This window comes from Phaethon lepturus, unplaced genomic scaffold (genome assembly GCF_000687285.1).
Source record: "Phaethon lepturus isolate BGI_N335 unplaced genomic scaffold, ASM68728v1 scaffold6854, whole genome shotgun sequence".
Classification (NCBI taxonomy): domain Eukaryota; kingdom Metazoa; phylum Chordata; class Aves; order Phaethontiformes; family Phaethontidae; genus Phaethon; species Phaethon lepturus.
Genome location: NW_010536887.1, coordinates 43,853 through 67,146, shown reverse-complemented (window position 1 = coordinate 67,146; position 23,294 = coordinate 43,853). Strand labels below are relative to the sequence as shown.

Here is a 23,294-nt window from a genome sequence, read left to right as displayed (position 1 = left end):
TCTTTCCCTTTGAGCTCAAGTGTTTCACTCTTCTGTTGAGGTTCTATGGAACATCAGTTTCCAAAAAGGACTTCTTTTCTAGCTAATACATATGTATAAAAGCAAGCTCTATTGTGACATTCCAGATCTGTATGCTTGTATTAGAAAATTAATATTCTGGTTTTATTGGAAGATTATATAAGCTGACATCTCGCACAGAACGGATTACTACTGATTATGAGCAATAGCCTGTCCTCAGGAATCTAAGTCCTGCACAGCAGTAACCACAGAGGCTCAGGGAAATTACTCGCTATTGGGAAGTATAAGACTATCCTGTAAATAGGAACCTATTGCTCCTAGTTCTGGGTTTATCCCACTGATGCTTGCCGCAGAAGAAACACGTTTCTTTGTACCCAGAGGCAACAGGTTATTAAAGCTGTGACACATCAGAAATAAGATAAGTTCCACTTCCAGATGTTGCCCTTGAGGATAAAAGCTGTTGTATTTCTACTGTATGGCAGATATCAGTGCAGTACAAAGCAAAACCATGGCAGGGGTGATAGACCCATGATGTGGAAGTTGTAGGATGTTTCTCAATGTCCTGTGGAACACTACAAAACCTTTTTGAATTCAGATGCCTGATAAAGCTAACACCCATGTTAGGAAGGGAACTATTCCCTGCCACAGCTCTCCTGATGGCAACAGAATTACATCAGGAATTAATGTGAATGAGGTTTTTTTTTGTTTTCGTTCTAAGAAACTGGATTTACACAATAAACAAAGAGAGATTAGATGTTGGATTCCTCCTGAAACTCCTTCTGCTGGTTTGAAGACTGGCATTGCTCCAGACAGCACAGCTGATGAAGGCAGTTTTTATAGTATGGATGCTATAGAAATAAAAGCTTCTTTGAGACAATTCATCAGCAGCAGATAGCTTGTGTTTGAGAGGTGCTCTCCTGATCTCACATAGCATATGTCTCTGTGGAGCTGAGAAAGGCTGTCAGGGAAGATTTCCTTTTCCAAAAGGCATGCTTGAGCCTGGCTTCTCAAGTAGATCTTTCTGTCATTCACAGACCCAGCCTTTCAAAAATGTACTGATTTTTACACGAACAGAAAGAACAGCCAGTAATTCTAAGTTATCTTCAATAAAAATGCTTTTTTCTTTCAGTCTCCTGGGTACTTTTTTCCTTTTATCATGAGCGCATTCTGATGGCAAGGTCAGCCTGTAAACATGATGGTACTGCTAAGGTGGTTAAATGCCCTAGCAGCCCTGATGCCACTAAATAAGTAACTTTATTACCTTTAACTTGAAACCTCCCTGTTGCTTCAGTCATGCCTCGTGCAGCTCTCCCAGTACAGTCCCTGCCCTCTGGGAAAAAATGTGTTTATAGCAAGGCAGCGGGGTGTCATGGCCACTAGGTGATTTTAGCAGGCTGGTAAAAATGAAGACTCATCTGCAATAGATGAAACTCAGCAATTGAACAAAAAACTTGTCCAGCCATTTCAGTTGTAAAAACAAAATCCAAAGGGCAGAGGATTGCTCAAAATCCAGGCCTAATCTTCAACTAGAGTAAATCAGGATGGCATGACTATAATTATTAATGTTTATTGAAAGTCACTAGTACTAGATAAGGAACTTATTTGAAAAGCTCAGCTGACTTCCCATGTGAATTATCTATATCCTTGAACACTGGGCCAAATTCTGATGCTTTTAATAGGTTCAAATAAATGGAAAATACTAATTTGAATAAATTCTTGCTTACATTTTATATGTTCTATCAGGAACATAAGCCTATGGGAGGTTTAAATGAAGGCTCTGTGAGAAGAAGAGGACTTAATAGTGCTTGAAACCAGGAAAGCTGGTTTCCCTCTCTGCCTGAGTATGTGATACAGTTACAAAACAAACCAGAAAGAAGTCCAAGCCTCAGAATTAAAGGCAGAGCTGAATTTACCTATAACTGAGGAATCTGCAGCTCTACAAGTTTGAAGCAAACATTTTACAAAAGCAGGAAGCATTGGCAGAATTTTTATCTCACTCCAGAATTTAAAATACAATGATCAACCCAGGAAAATGAATGGCTGTAAGGAGCCTATCCATCTCTTAGAGATGAAAAGCAGTCAGAGTGAGGCCTTGAGGATCTCAGCTGTCCTTGGGTAAGGGGTAAAAAACGCATCTCAATAACAGACTCCAATTCCCCTACTATATATCAGTCATTTTCAAATGAAGTGGAAAGTGGCAAGGAAACTGTTTATCTCCGTGAATCCTGCTCTGGTGAAACTTAGGACCCTATTTTAACATTTACAACATGGGAAGAAGAAATGAAGCTCTACTTTCCTGCTATTTTCCTATGTATTCTTCCCTAAAAATATGTTGGACGTAGCCATGCCTTCTCCTAATGCCAAAAGTATAGTGATCACGGTGCCAGACCACAGTACTGCCATTCTCCTGTGGGCTATTTTAACATCATTCTAAGTCATGATTACATTTAGAGTTGGGTTTAACTTCATCTCTCCCAGTCATGCTCCAGCTAAGATAGTTATATTCTGCTTGCCAAAATTCCCCATGCAGTTTCAGTGCAAAACAAGCTATCCCTCATACATCTCCTTATACACTTGTGCCCTTTGTTTTTAAACACCTGTCACATTTTATCTTGAAGGTGGCCGAACTCTAACGCTGTGAAAACAATCCCTGCATTTACAGTTTTAAAGTTCCTTAGGAACCTTTGGAATTAAGAACATTAAATCAATACAAGCTGTAATATTTAAAAAAATGCATCTTTATAGTAACAGTTGCCATTGTTGTTGGCACTGCACAGCCAGGGGACCCATTGTGTTGGAAACCATAATTGCAGAATAGAGATGGTTCTCCAAACTGGATCCAGCTGGAAGAAGTGGTCACATATCCAGCTGCTGTTTTCTGTAATGCAACAAGAACAAGCAACTTGGTGGGTTCCTAAAGGGAGGGCTACAACTGCCTCAGCTCCATGAATAGATTTAGCCTGGTTCCTTCAGAAGAGAGTTCATAATCCAAACTAAAATGTCACACTCAGCAGGTAGGCAACAGCAGGCAGGTGAGGGAAAGCTATCACAAATAATTTCTCTTGGGGTTTGTAATGTGCTGGCTGACACAGGAAAACAGATTGAATTTACAACATATTCCACATATCACATCTTGTAATACAGATAAGATCTCCTCCTCTTCAGTTTGTAGAGAGGGCCAAGGGTGTGTGTGAGATACAATCAAGGTTAACGAAGTCATGAAAGTGATAGATAAGCTGAATGTGGAACTGTTGATCACCAGATCTCACAGTAGAAGGAGAGGACATTGACTGAAAGTAGTACTAGATCAGCTTAAAACAGATACAAGAAAATACATGTCTACACAGCACGTAGTACACTTCTGAAAGTTGTTGCCACAGGATACTATGAGGGCAGAGAGCCTCAGCGAGTTCAGATAAATCCATGGACAACGGGTCCATAAATGGGCTCTAAAGGCAAAAGGCTGAAGTGTGGCCTCTAACACCTCTAATCCAATAAGCATAAGTTTGGTGGCAGTAAAAGGGGACTGGAAAGTAGGAAAGGGCCAGGCTTGCACATTTGCCCTCCTGTGTCTGTCAGGACTTGAGCACTGCACCAGCTTGACCACAGGTCTGACAAAATAGAACATTTCTTATGTATTTATGATGAGCATTTGACCATCACTGAAGGGGTCAAGGTATGGCCAAGGACAGGACAGAGCCTCAGAATACTCCAGCATGGTACCAGGTGTAGCACTGATATGCTTAGCCCATTTTTCAAGGAATTTTGGAGGGACTAACATATTCCCCCACGGCATAATGTCCATTCTTGTTCAGGTCATGCAAAAGGGAAGAAAGGACCCCTCTTGCCTATTCTTGCTCTCTGTGATGCTAAGAAATATACTATATAATATGGTGCTATCCCACACATTCTTGAGCATCTCCATTAATACAATGGTACAATTTCAAGGAGACGTTACTTCCTCCTGACTGATGCATTTCTTTGTCACTATAGTATTATGTTCAGCATTTGAAGGGTGTAATTCAGGCTGCAGGATGGGAGTTATCATCCGTGTATTTCTGTTACAAGACACTGTAAAGTGTACAGGAATCATTAGAGAAATTAAAATAGACCAGTCATTTCCACTCTTTGGTCTACATATACTGGATTTGATTATCTATCACCAAAGAGGAATGTTAAAATAAGAACACTGTTATCCATCAGTTCTTCTTTGAGTTATTATGCAAAACCAGATCTGCTTATCCTGGGCATTCTGTACTTTATTTACATCTATGTAAACCCAGAGGCTTTCCACTAATGTCCAGAGTGAGTTTACATTGAAATTAAGGTAAGAACTGGGATCAATAGACCTTCTGCACCCTCTTTCTTCACTCATCATGGGATTTTCTTCCCCATAAAAAGCCTGACATTTGCCCTGGCTTTAACCCACCAAGCTTGACCCAACCCCTACATACATATAGCTGTGTATATGTACTCACGCTAGCCTAGCACCGCAGTTTTCTCCTTCAATATCTGCTCCAGGGACGTTGTCTGTGTTCACGGACTCGGTCTCACTGGTGGGCATGCTCACTGTAAGAGTCAAAGGGAAGAAAAACAGAAGGTTGGCCATTAGAACCTGGTGTAACTATTAATAAATCACATAAGTGAAGGAACTGGCTTAAGGAAAAGACCCTCAGCTGCAGCTCCTGAGGATTAAGTAATTTGCTGAGCAAGTCTAGTGCCTCCCTGCACAGGCCAGGTGGGGCAGGTAGCCTTCAGGATTTACACAAATGCTAAAGAAAAGGGAAGAAGCAGCTGCTTGCTTTCTTTCAGAGCCAGTTCCTGGAAATTTTATGCATGACAACCACTGAAAATTGGAGAACCTGGCAAAGCCAACAGAGAAGCTTTTGCTTGATTCAATGAAACACTTGAAAAAATGCCCCTTTACTTGCACCAGCCCAACTATCTCACTACCCTCCCCAATCTCTTGTGCAATGAGTAGAGTGCAAATAAAAAAAGTACCAGACTGACAGGTATTCAAACAAATGGCTTCTGTTAGCCTGGCAGCAAGTACCACATAAATAATTATGATGGCTCATCTGTAATATACTAACCATTAATATGTTTCAACTGTACACTTACAAACTGGACCTATAGGGATATGAGGGGAATTCAGACTCTCTGACCCATTTGGATATTACTAACAAAGAAGCTAATAAATACGGACTATGCTGGAGATTTTATGTTGACACCCTCCAACTAAGAACTGGACAGAATCTCCTAGGCTTTTACAGAAGTATCATGGAACAAACATCAAATTAAAGCAACCTTAGGTGTGAACCTATGTCATCTGGATTCAAGGATCTGTCACATCTTCTATCTATTATCAAACCTCAATATTTTATTTTCTTCTAGAGATCATGAAAAAAGATAATCACAATTTACATTCCATCAGTTGCTCCCAACTCCTACATGAGCTCTAATAACTCCTTAATATATAATCATTCAACATAAGTTAGGACAATGGATAGAATCCAATATGTGTCCTCTTCTCGCTTCCCCCTATTTCAAATACACAAAACAAATTAAAAAAATGATACTTAAAACTGAATGATGGAGGAGTTAAACAGATCTCTCAGATGCCTGGTAGAACTTCAGAACCTGACCTGTATTAACAGTTGGATATATATCTCAGATGAGACTTGAGAGCATGCACTATTAGCTGTTGGAGAGGTTTCTAACAACCTGTAAGAATACGTTACTCAATGCTAAGAACATATCTATTTGTGGGTCCTTGGCGCAAAAGGAGGACCAATAAATAGGTCTTGCATTTCAACTGGACAGGTGTTTAACAGGTCATGGGACCAGCTCTTCTTTCAGATTCTAGAAAGATATCAGAAGGTTCTTCCAAAGAGGTCCTGGTTCCTGCTTTGAAAGCATTTTGGTAGAAATGTCCCTCATAATGAACTATCCCATCCCAGCAGTTCACATGCCTACAACATATGTCTTGGGAAATCTAAACTTCTTCTGCTGTGTGCTTTGGACCATATCAAATAATGGATTCTCTAGTACTCTTGACATAACTATGAAATACTGTCCTCTAATGGTGCCGATACCTTTACAAAGACTAGATGTTTTAAAATAATCTTGTCTGGTTGGAAAGACAAATTAAGGAATCAACTGAATTCATATTTTGATGCACATGAAACAGTCAAGTAAGCTGTAAGAAAAAATAACACTCATAATTAAAATTTTCGGTCCAGACTTAGCCCTTCAGGAAAAAAACAAAACATTGCTATTTTGCAAGTCATCTTTGAAGATGAGGTAAAGCACTTTCAAGACATATTTAAACTTATTTAAAAATGGAAAACAATTTTGAAGACATTAGCAAGAGATTGATTTGCAGAGCAGCTTATTATCTTGAGTGCATGAAGAGGACACTGCACAAGAAATAGAAAAAGCAAGGCACACACATGCACAAGTACACAAAGCTATATTATACGTCAGTCTGTATAGAGATATATAGACACACACACACAGAGATATACACAGTGTGGACACAGAGTGCAGTGGAACATTACCATGGGTTTCTGTGGAGTGACTAAACCAAGCAAACTTTCCTTTCTTCTGATCAGGCAAGCCAGCTGGTGTGCTTCCTTTCACAGACAAGATGGTCAGTGTCAAGTACCAGGAACAAGACATCAATAGAGAACATGCAGCCAGTGACAGGCAAAAGAAAAAAACAAGGAACTCAGCTTACACACGACATCCACTTCTGTCTGAAAATTTCATCATGTGAATTAGAAGTACAAAATTAAAAACAAAGGTATATGGAAGTATGAAATATTATAACAGATCATCAGAGGATAAGTTTTCCTTGCTTTCTGCTCTTTTTAGTATCTGACTTCTGAGAACATGAAGTTGTTGAATTTAAGTTAATGGGTAAAATCCTTTCTCCAGTGATATCAATGGCAAAATACATCTTGTTTGGCTGTCTGACCTGCTGAAATTGATAAGACCAAGGCAATCACAATTTGTCCCCAGGTTATCTCCTGACCCTTAGGGTCAGAATCTGGACTAGCCAATTTTTGAACAAGGTTCCTTGGCTTTATTCCTAAACTGATCCAATATCTAGAAATTCTTTCAAAACTGTCAGAGCTGCTAAAGGAAAGTTGTTGGGTAATCACATTTCTCTTTCTCCATCTCTAGTGATTAACAATCTTCATCAAGCACTCAGATGTACACTGCCTTATCCAAATGAGGATACCCCTAAACTATGTCTCATGATTTCCATTTGAGTTTACATCCGGCAGCTGCCCTCTGATGTCCTTCTGACGCATGGCTTTTCATAGCATTAGTTAATGTTGATCTTCTGCCTGTTATGCACAAAGATCCTCAGCCCACACAGATCAGATGTGCACGCACAGAGAAGTCTTGGAGAGTAATTCACACTTCCCTAGTCTTACTGCTGCAGAAAGCCAAATTGAAGTGAGTGAGGGATGCAGGTGGCACACGGGCTGAAGAGACTCCTGTAGTTCAGGCTAGCTTGCTGGCATGAGCCCACAGGCATTCATTACACTGCACTGATGGAAAATGTTAAGGACAATAAAAAGTATTAAGATGGTATCAAGTATAAGAGGAATGATGGCCTCGAAGTTAAAGGTCGGGACAGGAGAGCAGGACTGTATTCCCCAATGTGGTATGCTCTCAGTGGGGCAATCACTTATTTTACCTGGCACCTCACATCACCTTCAATATCAGGGGACAATCATGTGTGCAGATGCTGTGAGGTTCATTCAGGCCAGTTCACAAATCCTGAAAAAAGAAGATGCTGCAGGAAAGGGGTGTATAAACTAGGGCTGAATATGAGAGGAAGCAGATCAAATACTGCCCAGATGGCTTTCTTATCTGACTCAGTTCTCAGAGACAAAGACCTTGTGCCCACACCCCGGCTCCAGTCTAGAAATAAGGCAAGCATTTTTTGCAGTCCGGGTAATTAATTACTGGAACCATGTACCAAGAACGCTGGTGGTAAATCCACCACAGGAATGTTTTAATCAGGAAGAGATGTTTTTTCTAAATGGTGGGCTCTAGTCCAGACCAGAGTTATGTTTAGGACCCTGGTATACAGACTATGCCATCTCAGTGGCCACTTCCTTCTTGTAATTTTGGAAGCTGAGACAAAAGCAAAAAGAGTCAAATGCAGATTTCTTCCCACCTGGGCACAGAGCAACTTAGCAGTGGAAACCCTGGTGCCTCACCTCCTGTGCCATGTGCGACTTAGGCACTCTTACAGGAGCAGATCTCTGTCAGCTTCAAGAAATCCACTGCTTGTAACCAAATCAGAGATCCCTAGGGGACTTGGTTCTGCCAGATGTAGAGGGCACATCGTCTTTCTGTGGGCCCCCCACCTCCCGGCCTTCAAGTAGACCATTAAATCTTCCATCTACCACATATTTTTCATTGTAGGAGCTTCAGTGTCTGAACTGCAGCATGGGAAAAACAGTGATCTATCCCTGTGCATACTATTCAACTGCCGACCTAACACCCTAAGGTATTGGGTCAAGAAACTAAATACCGATGTTGCTCACAGGTGACTTCTTGACAGGAGAGAACAACTCTGGCCCCTCACCCCTCTATCCTAAGTGAGGGTAGGTTGTTAAAGGGGTGAAGAAGGCATCTCCATCAGGCAGTTTGCCTTTGCTGGACTATTCCAGGAGAAGCAGTGCAGCTAACAGGGCAATGAGTACACAGAGTGAGTGGCTTGCTTCGACCAAACCAGTACAGTGAACCATTAACAACAACGCAGGGAGAGGTCTCATAGAAGATATTACGTATTTTGCAGAATCATAGAATGGTTTGGGTTGGAAGAGACCTTTAATGATCATCTAGTCTACTCTTCCTGCCACGGGCAGGGACATGTGCCACTAGATCAAGTTGCCCTGTCCAACCTGACCTTGAATATTTCCAATGATGGGGCACCACAACTTCTCTGTGCAACCTGTTCCAGTGTACCTGTTCCTGGGGCAAATCATGGTGACTTTGTTTACATGGCAATCCCTTTTTTTGGATTTATCATCACATCCATAATTCACTCTGGTTGATGAAATCTCCCATTAGTTACCTATTCTCTAGGTAGCATAGCATAACAATTTTTTTAAAGGGAAGTAATCCAACTTTTTAAAGGCATGCAAGTATCTCATAGTTTCAACAGAGTGCAAGCCACAAGGACCAGGAAGTTTTATACTCTCCCTACAGTTGCTTCTGAAGATTTTGCACTTCTTATATCTTGCCACAATGCGTCTCATCTCTGAATGTAGTCTTTTTCTCCTGGACTACCTAAACTCCAATTTCACATTACTTACATATAACTAAAGCAACAACATTAGCTATGTAGCAGCTTCCTTAAAAATAAATCTGAGAAATTCTTCATGTTATGTTAATTCTATCTCTGAGACCCAACAGACAGAAATAAGGACAAAGAGTCTACAGTTTGTAACTGGCTAGACAGACAGATGTGCAAGACCCATTGAGATCCTCTGTTCCATGTCACTAGCATCAAGCATTGATAGCAGCTCTACTCTCGCACTAACATATGTCCCTCCTCCAACGAAATGCCCCATGGACATGCAATGAATTATGAGACAGAAGGCTGCCAAAAGAGCCAACCACTGAAACAGAAAGCTGGCACAGGCAAATACACTTCTGTGTAGCCCTGAGATAATTTTTCCTTTACACGCTTGGAAAATAATATTTTCTCCCAGTTCAGAAATATCATTACCACTGTTTGTCATCTCAGCAGTGGAAGTAATTCTAATATTCAGATTTATCTCCATGGATTATATAATGTTGCCACACTTGTTGCTGCATCTCATTTTAATACTGTGACAATTTAAGACCCTGAGAAGATGATGCCTGGGCAAAGAGTGCCCAGTTCCACAAATATAGACAAAAAATAATTTTTTCACAGATTTTAGTGGGACACATTACTACATGACTTTGCAGATGTGGGCATTAGTTTTAGAACTGGATATGTCAGAGGCTATTCATGTTGCCCAACTTCATGTCTTTTATTTAGTTGTTTGAGTTAGGCTACAGGGGCAGATAGATTCCTATCACAGGTTTTCTGAATGCCATACTGATGTCTCCCTCAACTATATGGACAGGCTGGGCATTTACCTTATACCCTTGGGTTAGGTACCTGACTTGAAACATCGTGACTATCCGACAGTATGTCCATTCATATTGAAAAAGGCCCATAGTGGCTTTTCAGATTAAGAAAAGCAACAATACACTTGATTGTGTTTTCTAATATGCTCATTTAGACTCTGATTTCTTCAACACTCCAATTTCTACTGGTATTGAATTACTTTGCAAAATATGGGTCTAAATCACCCCTTTTGCCCATGCTGGTATTAGAGGTCAGACGCCACTCCACCGCCATTTCACTTTATTGTGTCACCTTGGCCATATGAAGAAGTCTTTCTGTGTATCTGTTCAGTATCTCTAAAAGGGGATTACAATTCTGCACTCACCTTGCAAATCTCTTTGAGATTTGAGATTTGCAGATGAAACACATTACAATAAGCGCTAAGTATGATAGTTATTACTGATGCTAATGTCTCCCAAGTGGGACTCTGTAGAACTATAAAGCGAATCTAAAGAGCAAAGAAGTCCTGTGAATTCTCCAGCTGGGATTCAAGATTTCTTTTTCCATCAAGCACAACAAGAATAAATTGCAATATCCAGGCTGCTTCCTTTAACAGAACGTGCATCAAGTGAATGTCTTTGTCTCCAGTAAAAACCTGGCTTCCCATGGTGCCTCTCATGCCCATCATTTCATGAATGAGTCTATGGGCAGCTGTCAGAATATCAATCAACTCATATTTTTTCAGTGGAGAGCTCTCATTTTAATTAATATGTGAATATTGCTTAGCTTTCCTTTTCTCATTGCCTGTTTTGGAAATGCTGCACTCATTCATTTTACTCATTAATTTAAATAAGATACAGCTTTCATTCTGCTACATGCATACAGTGTCTTGGGAACAATCAATGAGTATGTTCTTAAACACAAGCAGCATGCAGAAAGTTAACTGCAGAGGTAAATGATCAGTTTTCTATAGATCTCCTGATATTGTCAGGAAAATTTACCAGATATGACTGAGGAACTCTTTTGGGTTTTCTGTTTTGAAAAGGATTTTTGCAATAGGAAAGCTTCTACAGGAGAAGAGGAAAGGAAACTTGAACTATATGTAGGATCTTGGTGGTTACATACCCCCCAAAGTTAGACAGAATGCATCAATAAATATAGCACAGTAAAAAAAAAATTCCAGAAAAAGTGTGAAAATACTTGGAAAATGCTTACCAAGGGCTCAGAGGCCAATGCTCATGCAGACAGTATTACACACACAATATTACATTAAATACATGTGATACATACACTTTGCATAACCTAATTTTGGGTTACGTACACATGACTGCAATTGCAAGGAGAGAGCTTGATTCACACTTTCACTCAAGGTCAACCACAGAATCTAGGATAGCAATAAAGAGCCATAAAGCGATTGCCAGTTGTATCCACTTCAGTCAAACAGAAAAAAGCTTTTGGCAAAGAGATCTTTACACCAGTGAACCAGCAGCAAAGATGTTGCAGCTACTATGTAGTAACAAGGCTTGTCATTACAGTAAAACCAGGCTGGGCATTGGACTGCATCAGAGAAGGCTGATGCAGTGTAGCACACTTTACTGAACGGAGCAGTAGAAAGGAGGAACATTGCCAATACTGAGACTGAGCATCGTATGGTCAAACGTTTCATTCACAGATAAATTATATATTTTATGATATTCATTGGAATGTTTATTTTTTTATACAAAAAGACTTGCTTTTACATGTCCTCCCCTTCCAGAGTGTCACCATATGCACATACACATCCTATGTTGTTGAGGGGATATAGCCTTGGGCTAAGTGAATTTATAACATACACAAAGAGGAATAGGAGAGAGAGCAATATGTATCAATTATTCAGGCATGTGATTAAACAGATCTGTCATTACCACATGCAGGTTTCTGCGAGCCTGTGAATGCATTACCTTGCCACTAATTAATCTTCCTGGGACATTAGTGCAACAGACTCCTCAGCTACTTTAAACAGCTGCTGTTTTTCTTCTTTTTATAGCAATATTGACAGTAATACCCGTTGTTCCACAAATATTTGTTCCTTTCAGCCAGTGAGTGAAATGCACATTGCACAGAGGACCACATAACGGGCACAGCCAAACTCCCGGCCCTGCCAAGAGCTGGCCTTTGCAAGCCTCACACACGTTCCGTTCCGCGTTTGAAAGGAAGAACTTAAAATCCTCTTCGTCCTTCCCTGCTTGAAGGGCAAAGGTATTTGCATAACCTGTGGTATCTCAAACGTCTTGTAAACACAGGATGTAGGACTCGCCCAAAAGCAGACTTTACAGAAAGGAGTCTAACTCTGCTAAAAAGGGCAAACTGAGCAGTCTCCGTGGGTAACTGGTTGTTCTGCTGAGCAAACACCGAGGCTGCGACAGTCCATTCACTGCAGAGCGTCTGCCTGCAAGTGCCATGGAAGTAACTCTCTTAATCCCTGTGGCTGAAGAAGGACAGATGGGCTGGGTCACAGGGCGGCAGAGCTGCTACCAGAACAGATCTTGAAAGATGTCTTTCTCCTGAATCTGGATCCTCCTATGAGATCCTAAACTAGTTTTCTTGTCTGATAAATGACTTGTATTGTTTGCCTTGCTAGGAGCAACAACTAATGTGCCAAAGTGCAAGGCATTTTACTTGCCAGGACATGGTTTATAGCGTAAGTTTCTGGTGTCAGTCTAATACTTTTTAGCAACCCCTCTGGTTCCCCACAGAATTCTGAAACAATTAATTGGGGGGAAAAAAAAAAAGAAAAAAGAAAAGAAAGAAGAAAGAAAAAAGAAAAAGCGAAACAATTGAGGATCTATGACTCTTTCAATAGTATTTTGTGATGGTGAACAAACAACAACAGCACATTCTGAATGGTTTTGCAAGATTTCTCTCTCATTCTTCATGATTTTAGTAGAGGAAGGTTGGACAAGCAGCAGTGCCATAAAACGCACCTGAATCTACCCTGCAAAATGATACATGGGCACAAAAAGCAGGAGCATCTCACTTGAAAACCAGAAGGATTCTATTATTGCAGGCTGGTCTGGCAGGCGCCTTAGAAATGGAGGCATGAGAGCTGCAAACATTGTAGATAATGTGTTGGGAAGTGATACAAACATTGATTATGAACAAAATACTAACCACAAAGAAAGTGCCTTCAAGACAGTAAAATCAACAACTAAAAGAAAAAAACCCCTTCTGCTTTGATCGCTTTTGTCCTGCTAATAATCACGACGCTATTCATATTTTGCTCATTAGCACTGTTACTACTGAAAATATCCAGCACATAAGTTTCAAGCACAACTGAGATTTTAAAGCAGGCTACATGTTTCCTGAAATTCCTGTGCTCGGGGGAACTTCTGCATCTGCCCACCCATTCAAATTCACCATTCACCTGGGTGGTGAATCAGTAACTTTGATGAGGATGTCTACTTCAGCAAAAGCATCTTTGTTCTTTCAGTTCACAGCCGTGTGAATCCATCTTCCCCGCAGAGTCCAGGAGGAGCAAAAAAATTACAGAAGCTAGTTGCAACTCAATCTGCTTAGGTCATCAGAAACTCTCCAGGGAGTGCTGCTCGCTACCTAGATTGCCAAGCTTCAAAGCGACTGAGATGCAGCTCCAGCTGTTTTATGACATCCCTGCCTGTCACAAGCCATTTCAAGGTGGGCAACGCCTGAAAGCTCGGTGAGCAGCCTACCGTTTGTGAGCTAGAGCCCGTAACAGGATCTGTCAGGCCAACAGGGACTGTTTGGGTGGTGCAGCGGGTGGGGTGTCATGCCCTGGCAGCCTGCGATGGAAAACTTTCCCGGAGGGAGATCGCAGAACCCTGCAGCCAGGGAGCTTGGGCAGGAATTGTGCCAACGGGAAGGTAGGACTCTCTGAGAACTACGTCTGCTATAGAAGGAAACTATTCTCCTGGAGGCTGTCCTTCGTTAGCAGAACATGACAAAAAACGGAAAAGTGAATGTGGGGGAGCAATTGGGCTGTTTTATTTCAAAGGACAGGCAGGGCAACTGGGCAGAGGCTGGTCATAGGCGAAGGGGCTGTGGGAAAGAAATAGTGACTGAATATTTTCACCTAGAATACCAGCCTGCAAGCTGGAAGAGTAGTGTACCCTTCCTGCATCTGGGAAGATTTAATTTAGGGGTGACTTGCTTAAAATATTTGAGCATTAATATCGTCAAGAAAAGAGCGCAGGAAGGCCCTGCCCCTCTGAGCAGTCCCGTTGCACAGGCAATGCCTGGCAGAGATTAATTCTCAGCAAGTGCAGACATTTTGTAATAGCAGTATTCATGTGGGATGTGTGAGAAGGCTTCTGGATGATGCCTTCCTGATGATAAATGATCAAGCAATTCAGTTCACTGATGGACAGGTACAGCAACACACACATCAGATCTAAGTCACTCTGGAGCCAGGGCTGTGTGAAAGCACTGGACCCCTGTAGTTGCATTCATGGATCATACTGAACAGATTCTATTCAGTTTCATCATCTGAAGTGGAAATCACCTCTCCTATTCTGAAATGTGCATAAAATTCTGTTTTGAAACCCAAGTCTTACATTTCTTCTGTGCCTAGTAAATAAAATGCTTGTGATTTTGTGTGCTGCTCCTGCATGTGGTGTTCTTTCAGACACTTTTGCTAGCATAATGACTAGTCTGATACTAGACACTATTATCACAATATCATATGAGTCAGAAGCATGAGACATGCTAGCTGGCAGGCTGTGTGTTACTGTGCAGCCAGAAGAAAAGCAAAGAATTGAAGTTAAAGAGTTTTGCCCTTAAAGTCAGCTTGTCAAACATGTAATTAAAGCTTTTACACCTCTTGAGTAGGGCATTGAGAATAGGTCAATCACCCCAAGCCAAAGAAACTGGTGTTTTATAGTGGCCTTGAAAGAATAGATTCCTAGTTTGCAAATACTTCTAGCATGCAGGAGAGTGAGGGACTGATAATAACAGCTTGAGCTAAGCTTAGTGTAGGCAGGTGTTATGCAAGCTTCCCTCACACAGCTGTGTTAAAGCAAGTCATTCGTGACCTGGCGTAGCCCTGTTATTCTGCTCATCGTTCTTCAAACAGCTAGATAATACACTTACATTTCGATCTGCACATCTGTAAGGATCCACGCAGCTCTGCCACTGCATCCTTGTTCTGATGTTTGTCCCTTCTGCTACTTCAGCCAACAGATTTTAGGGTAGTTGGCAACACCTTCATCCCGATCTCCAGTGAATCCCTTGTTACCTGTCCTTGGGTCCCCTACCAGACCTCTATAGTTTGCACTCAGAGGGACATGTCTGACTGCAGTCCTTCCTCAAGCCGACAGGCAGAAGCGAGATGCATCATGCTGTGGTTTGTGAACTTTGTCAATGCAAATGAGGATGCGAGCAGCACTACGAACACCCATGGGCCCTAAAACTGAATTTGAATTCAAGCCTTAAGATCTGAAAGTCCAGTTCTCTAATCTGTGGATTTATCTCTACAATCCTGCTAACTGAAGAGCTGCTGTAAACAGCAGGCACACTCAGTGCCACAGCTATTTTCAGTTCGGTTCCTCAGTTGGAAACATTTTCCTTCCCCTGCCACCTCCCCAGCCTTGATGTTGTTTATGAGATAACTGGGATGGAGAGACCTGCTTTTCTTCCCAGGAGCGAATACAACCAGAGATTTTTATCCCGTTAGCAGACTGTCCTGGAGTGGATGGGAAGTTTCTTGCCCAACAAGCAGAAGTGAGCAGGCACAGAGCAAGAGCGTGACTGCTGCTCCCTCAGAGCCGTGCCTGTGCTGGGGTCCTGCTCCAAGCTTCCCAGGCTTCCTCCCAAAGTGCTGAAGATGACTGGGTGCCATTCACAACTCTCAGTTCTTCTCAGCTGCGCCGGCACTGGCTATCAGTTTGGTAACATATATACTAGTTCGGCTGTATAACACCGCCCAGACTCCTTGTCTCCGAGCTCTGCCGCAGGAACGTCACAGCCCCGCGGACCTACAGCTCACTGCGCCGCTCCCCTGCGCTGCCTTCACGACAGCAGGGTCAGCTTTCTAACCCCCTCTGCGTTTAAAACCAAATACTCTTATCTTTGCCTTCTTGTGTGCTTGCTTGTGAATCGATTTAAGAAAGCGAGGGGCTACTCGAGCTACCTTGCAGCCAGGGGCAGGGGAGGCGGAGATAGGACAGTCTCCCCGGGGGGGGCTCTGCCAACGCACCTCCTGCCTCCCCCAGCCTGTCCTGGTCTCTTAGAGGCTTCCCGCTTTGACCCCTTCCCACACAGAGCTCTTGGTCTGGGACGAGGAATACAAGGTCTGGGCCTCAGTATTTGTCTTCCTGCACATGAATCTTCAAGTTATAATGTAAAATACATAATGGAAGAAAAAGAGATAGGTAGATAGGTCATGATGAATATACACTCAGACTGAGGGGGAAAAAAGCTCAGACCAGAACAAATTCTGTTACAGTTGGTCCTATAACATTCTTCTATCTACCCAGAACACTTTTAAGACATTCGACTTACAAGATCCATATTGAATGTTCTAGCTGTACTAAACTTTTCCTATATATCTTTGGACTAACCACACTCCGTTGCCTCTTTTGAGGCACTGGATGGCTTTTTTGACATCCCACCTGGGATACGCCCTTCCAACTATCACACCGCAAGAGTGCAAGCTCCAGCTGCTATACTTGATCTGTCAGTCCACAATGAACATCTTGGGTACCATGAACTGTCTAAATTGGCATTAAATGAATATTTTTAGGCAACTGAACCCCATCTGTACTAGCTTTGGTTTCCTGTAAAAAGGAAGCACATACACATACTTTTAATTTCTGTATATACAGTGCCAGACACACTGTGGCTTTGATCTTGGCTGGCATTACTGTAATACAACTAATTCTCACCCTCAACAGTTGTTTCTAACTCCAAACACATGCTCCATGTCCCTCAGCTACCATTACTGAACACCACAGCCTCTCTTCTGACAGTTTTTTATACCACACTAAAAAATCCTCAGGGTTTCAGCTGCTATCGGTCCTGCCCACCAATGCTTTCTTCTCAATAAAGACACCCTTAAGTCTACATCTGCAATGATAACTGATTTTCGAACACTGATCATGGGTCATTCTCAGCAGGAAATGCTGAATGCTCCACAGTTTTAAAAACCACTGTATAAGTGCCCTTATAAAGATTTAAGAGCACTCTTTAGGCATCTACTTAAACAAAAAAAATGACCTTGCTGTATAAATACTCAGCGTGGGGGTTTGTGGCATTTCTTTCTAAAATCTTCTGTGGAGATCCTGATACAGAGGTATAGAAGGCCTTCAATAACCATGGGAAATAAAGCATGTTCAATCTGTCAGAAGGTATGGCAATGGCAGTTTTCTCACAGACTGTTTCCTCTAATGTCCTTTCTTGAGAAGTTGAATCACAGCGTCAGTGGATAAACCTTGACAGCTTCAAGAAGTACTTCCCAACAGGGCAGATGGAGACTAATTTATTTGCACGAAGGTGTCCTCCCCAGCTATATAAACAATGGATTCTCTCTAAAGCCTTACCTTCGGAGATATTTCTCTGTAACATATTAGGACTATAAGAGGATACCTACATCAACATAAGTCTCTCTTCCAGCAGACAAAACAGAGGTGTTATCTCACCAGACAGTCTTTGCCAGGGAAATAGCTTTTATAGTAGATAAACTTAATGCCCTATCAACATTAATGTCAGCCTCTGTATGCTGTAGCTGGTCACACATCACTGCTCTAGCAGCTCTCAGTGTAATGCTGTTTGTACTCCAGGTTACAAGACTCAGGGAAAGGAAAAGCTGGAAAAAAAATGTAAGTTGAGCCATACAGGCCAGATCTTCAGTTACAAGAGCATGTACATGTTACATGTAGATCACCAGAAAACTTCTTCAGTCACAGAGGATCTCATAGGAAGAGTTTTTTCCCAGACGTGAACTACAGCCAGCCTGGGAGCTTATCCAATTTAAATAGCTTTTGATGCCTGCAAGGGAGCGAGAAGAAAAATTGAGCCTGCGGGCAGGAATTAGCAGAGTTTTGGAGTTTGCTTTCCACACTGCCCTCCCTTCCATGCAAAAGCGGCAGCAGTGGCACAGAGATTGGTAGATGCTCACTGCAGTGATCCTTTTAGGGTCAGTTAATTATCTCAGAGCTGTCACTATTCACCAGCACTCACTCAAGAAGCTGGCTGCTGGAGTCAGACACATGCCTGAATTTGGCCCACCTTCCCCAAACTGAAGAGCTACTCTGCTCTACTTCCTAGAAATGCTTTTCCCACTTCACCAAACAGTATCAGGCCTTCTGATGCTATGTTGGAACAAATTACTGCAGAATTATAGATTGTAACATCGGCCACAGCTTTGTCCTGAGGCTTCCTGAATACCAGCAGCTTTTTCTTCTTTTGCTCTCCATTAAAACAAGGAAACAAATTGTTTTCTCCATACTGTGTTTTGACATAAAACATAGGCTTGAGCTAAACTGCTTCTACATCTTGTTTGGTTAGATGGGATTTACCTACCCTCAGCAGTAACTATAAGCAGAGGAGAAAGGGGAAGAAGGTTTTCAAATGGCTGCTTTTTTTTTTTTTTTTTTTTTTTTTAATAATCTTCCTTTCAGCCAGAAAGAGAGAAAGAGAAACTGGGAAGCTGTGAAATCTACAGAACAATGAACCTAAATGCTGCTTTTTGATAAAAGCTGCCTTGTTAAATTATATTACTAATAAAACCCAAACCTGTTGGTTAACTTACACAGTTAACCATCCATACATTCAAGGGAACAATAAAATTGTATCTATTAAAAGTTATTAAGATGGTGAATTCCCAGAGAAGGAAAATAGTTCAAAACCACCCTGATCAAAACTGTAAATGCCTTACGTGATACAATCCAGGGTCAAAATTCTGGTCCAGAGGGCAGAAAATGGTGTGAGAGTCACTGGCACTGAGAGGGCGGTAACCTCTCATTGGTTAGTCTTCCTGTGCCTTTTTCTTTAAATTAGACAAAAAAGCCTAGAACACCATTTCTCCTCGCTCCAAATATTAACCTGCATATGTATTTTAAAGAATCAGTGTTGTATATTAAGTGTTTCTAAGCATACCTTAAACCCCAAAGTTTTTCAGTTCACTTTGCTAACTAATTTTTTCCTAAGTATTTCATCTTTTCTCCTCTTGGAAATGGGGAGAAAGACAAAACAATCAAGAATAAGGCCCTACTGCTTCCTCGCTTTTTCACTCACAATAAAAAAAAGAAAGCAACATGTGAAAGAGCGTTGGGAGCGAAGTCTACTCTCAGTTTTAATTTTATTCCAATAGGAAAAGGTCAAATGTTGGCATCATAATTTTGTTGACATTGATGGAATACGGGGCAAAAGTGGAAGCAGAATCACCCTAAATGATCATTCATTAGTTACTTCAGCTGCACAGAAAGTTACACAACAGAAGTGACACTTTTAAATGTCAGCTTTACTTCCCCTCACCTACAGCACTGAATGTCATTGCCCTAGGTACTCTGCTACCGCAGCTACCTACAGGGTCACTACGAAGCCTCACAAATGCTCTCTCATTCTATTCTATGTTGTTTTTCCTTTCTAGGATATAAAAGTTTATCTGGGTCTGATCCCACATTTCCTTAAGAATAATTATGGAAGCAAAACACTTGTAGTGACAGCAGGTCATATTCATGCCAGATACAACTGCATTTTAGCCAGTGGAATTATGCACTGGGCAAAGAGTGCTATTCAGTCCTGTCTTGTAGTCCTGTACAAGATTATTCAGTCCTGTAAGCAATTTTGGATGTCGAATATCTCACGCTCTCCCGTTGGTGGATGACAGTTACACAACACTGAAGTCATGTGTGAGCACAGAGAAGCCTCTAGCGCATCAAGACCTCATATTGGGCAACATTTTCAAGTGCTGACACTTGCATGTTTTGTTACTGACCTCAGATGAAACAGATTGGGGCCCAAGTCCTTACCCAGGCAAAATCCCCAGTAGCTTCAGTAGGATTTTTGCCTAAGGACTGCAGGAGTGATTCAGCCCAATGTGAGAACTAATGTCCCAGAAGCTTTTTCTAGGCAGCATGCTAATTATAGACTCAAGCTTGACATCTGTAGCACAAACCCATGCAGCATTTTGCAACCTGAGCTTCTCTGTGAAGAAGAGAACAACCACACAACGAAAACAAAGCTGACCTATCATTTACAAAGGCCTTTTATTAACTATCCTTAAACTGTAGTATTTATATTAAGAGCAGTGTATGAGCTACTTCAAAAGATGTCAAGGTAGAAAAAGGCCACTGGGACTGTTTTCTATGGAGCATGCATTGGGCACAGCACATAGCTGGGAGTTGCTGTCAGTCCTGTGCAAGCAAACCATGTTTTGGAACCTCTGCGTCTGAGTACATGGAGTTTTTTCCCCTAGAAGAAACTGGTGGTGCCCTGAACACCAAAAAGCACTTCTTTTGTCTCTCTGTCTCCAGGTGAAAGAGAATAAATCTATCACAGCTACTAAACTCCTTGTGAAACACTTGTTGGGTGCCTTTGTGAAATGCCTACAATTGTTGGCACTGCAGCTAATCTTTTCTTAGTTACCAGATGATTGTTTTCCACATCAGTGGACAATGATAAAAGTAGATGACATTGTGTTTTCCTCCTCTTTAGATGAGGTTTTGACAGATAATAAATCATTTTACAACACTGGCTTTTATTTCCTTGTAATTACGCATGGAAAGCAAAATGCAGCCAGGTTGTATGACACCCTTCTCAAATCACCAACTGGTACTGGAAGAACTAAACTGATAAAGGTTTCATTTTCCAGTCTGTGCCTCTTACAGCTTTTGCTTCGATGATCTTAAATCCCATGTGAGCAGGCTGTGGGTTTTTTTAATTGCTTTTTGACAATAGGCAAAAATCCTCTAAAATATCCAGCTGTACATGCCCATCAAGGGGTGGTTGCCCATGTCCTTTGATCTATATGTGAAATACATAGGGACAAATTCTGCGGATGAAACCAGAATAAATCAGGGTGAACTGACTTTCTCTCAACAGAGAAGTTCAAGAGTGTTTCAAGTGTGTTCTGAAAACAGCAGACAAAAATTAACTCAGTATACCATCTTTTTGCTCACTGAGTAAGAGATGCGAGTTTTAAGGCAGTGGTGATGAAGACTGAATTTAAAGTAGACATCTTGTAAATATACTCTCTCTCATTTTCCCCTCTGCATCTTCCCTGTTAATTCCCTAGCTGTGCATTTCCCCATTAAATTTCATCACAGAGATGGAACAAGTTTTTTAGGCAACCCTGAAATTTTAGCCTGTAACCAAGTCTTTGAAAATCCCATTATGTACTTTCTACCTTAGACATTATCCCACAGCACCATTCTGTCTTTTCAGGCTGAAAGTAATAACCTACTTCCTTGTCAGTACACTAAGCATGTGATTCAGAGGCCACAAAGCGAGTTGACATATGAAATTACTAAATGTAAAAAATGAACAAGTTGGGATTCTTTTATCTTGGTATACTGATTAGATGTGTACACAAAAGTCTTTCTAGCCAACAGCTTCAAACCGCTAACTTTCCTGAAGGATTGCACAGGATTTAGTGACAGCTTTCATTAAAGTCAACGGAAAGTAATTAGTATATAGCCTCACTGAAATCAACGGAGTCTCCTGGTATATAAGTAGACTTTGCAAAAGGAAGTCAAGTCAACAGGAATTGGATAAATAAATTCTAAAAAGCCTGAACTTTTAGAGAAAGATGGTCATGCTTTTATGCCTGTTATGTAATAGAGTCAAACTACTGTTGGAGCTCTTGGGAATAAAACCCTGTTTGGATTGGAATTACTGAGGCTTCTATATCTAGAGGTCTTAAATTCTTCTCCTGTTTGAACCGTCAGCTCTCCTGTTCTCATTTCTGGCCTGATGTTGAGCGGCACAAAGCATTTCCATGACAGACACAGTTTTCCCAAAAGTTCTAATGGTGCAACAGGTCCCAATTTCTTCTAACAGTTTTACTTTTGCAGCTGAAAACTTCCTCCCTGTCTCAAAATAATTTACTTCTAGGGAAAACTCTCATAAGCCTGTGATTAAATGCATTCTACTGCCTAGTCATAACTAGTGCTGCTCACAAGTAACACTGGTTGTAGGAGAGAGACAAAATCTGTGGTCCACCAAAAAGTTAGGTTGCAGTCAATTCCTTAGAGGCAGTGAACTCCAATATTAACAAACATTTCCAGAGGTCACTAAGGCACTATAATAATTGCTCTGGAGGTGAAGATTCAAGACTCTTTTTAAAAAGATTAGTTTTTTTACATATTTTAGAATGTGCCTGTATTTCTGTACTTTTTGTCTTCACTTGGGCACTTTCTATTCCCATTTTAACTGAAGCATAAATCTACATGTACAGTCAACATCCTTCCCACACCGTTCATTATTTAATGTACTACCTGAATTATTTCTATATGCTTTTGATAGGCAACACGTTGATTTGCACTGCTTTTTCTGCTGTGTTACATGAAAACATGATTATCTACAGCCATCAGTCCCGTTACAATACAGCCCTGGAGTATGACTAGACTTTAAATTTTTGTAGGCTAAGCTACTTGCAAATCAGTTCTTGAATTTACAGTACTACCTTTGATATGACTTAACTGGAAGAATGAGTTGTCTTGAATCACAGAATGCCTTTGTTATCACATCCAGGCCAAGCATTGGACTTTGTTGCTCTTATGGACTCTTGACATTAATGTGGTCACACTCACATTGCAAACAGCAACACCAAATAGAACAGAAATAGAAGGAAACAGAGGGAGGGTAAAATCTGAGCAGTCAGAAACATCAAATTACTTTTCCTTGCCCATTCACAGCTTTTTCCTGACCCCAGTGCAGTCAATGGGAGTTTTGCCAATTAATTTCAATAGGAGGAGAATCTGGGTTGGACTGAGGTTTCCTGCTTCTGCCCACAGCAACACAGATGCATTCCAGACCACTCTCAGGGAGAAAAAAAAAGGGAGGGGGGGCAAATTCCCAGTTGCTGTAGCAACAGGAGGGATGGTTCTCTTTACTATCATGTAATTTTGAAATTCAGTAGCTGTTTTGTGCCATGACATGTGTTTCTCTCCTCCGTCAAATTAATGTTTTCTTC

General features: G+C 41.3%; 1 protein-coding gene across 1 annotated transcript in view; it reads right to left on the bottom strand.

Annotated features, from left to right (window-relative positions):
- The window catches only part of LOC104620166 (voltage-dependent L-type calcium channel subunit alpha-1C), a gene marked incomplete at its 5' end in the record, with an annotated part of 120,743 nt that overhangs the window by 62,918 nt on the left and 34,531 nt on the right, over positions 1-23,294 (bottom strand). Inside the window, one exon of the mRNA XM_010286297.1 lies at positions 4,497-4,587. Coding sequence (XP_010284599.1) covers positions 4,497-4,587 — 91 coding nt within the window. The remainder of the gene's footprint in view (positions 1-4,496; positions 4,588-23,294) is intronic.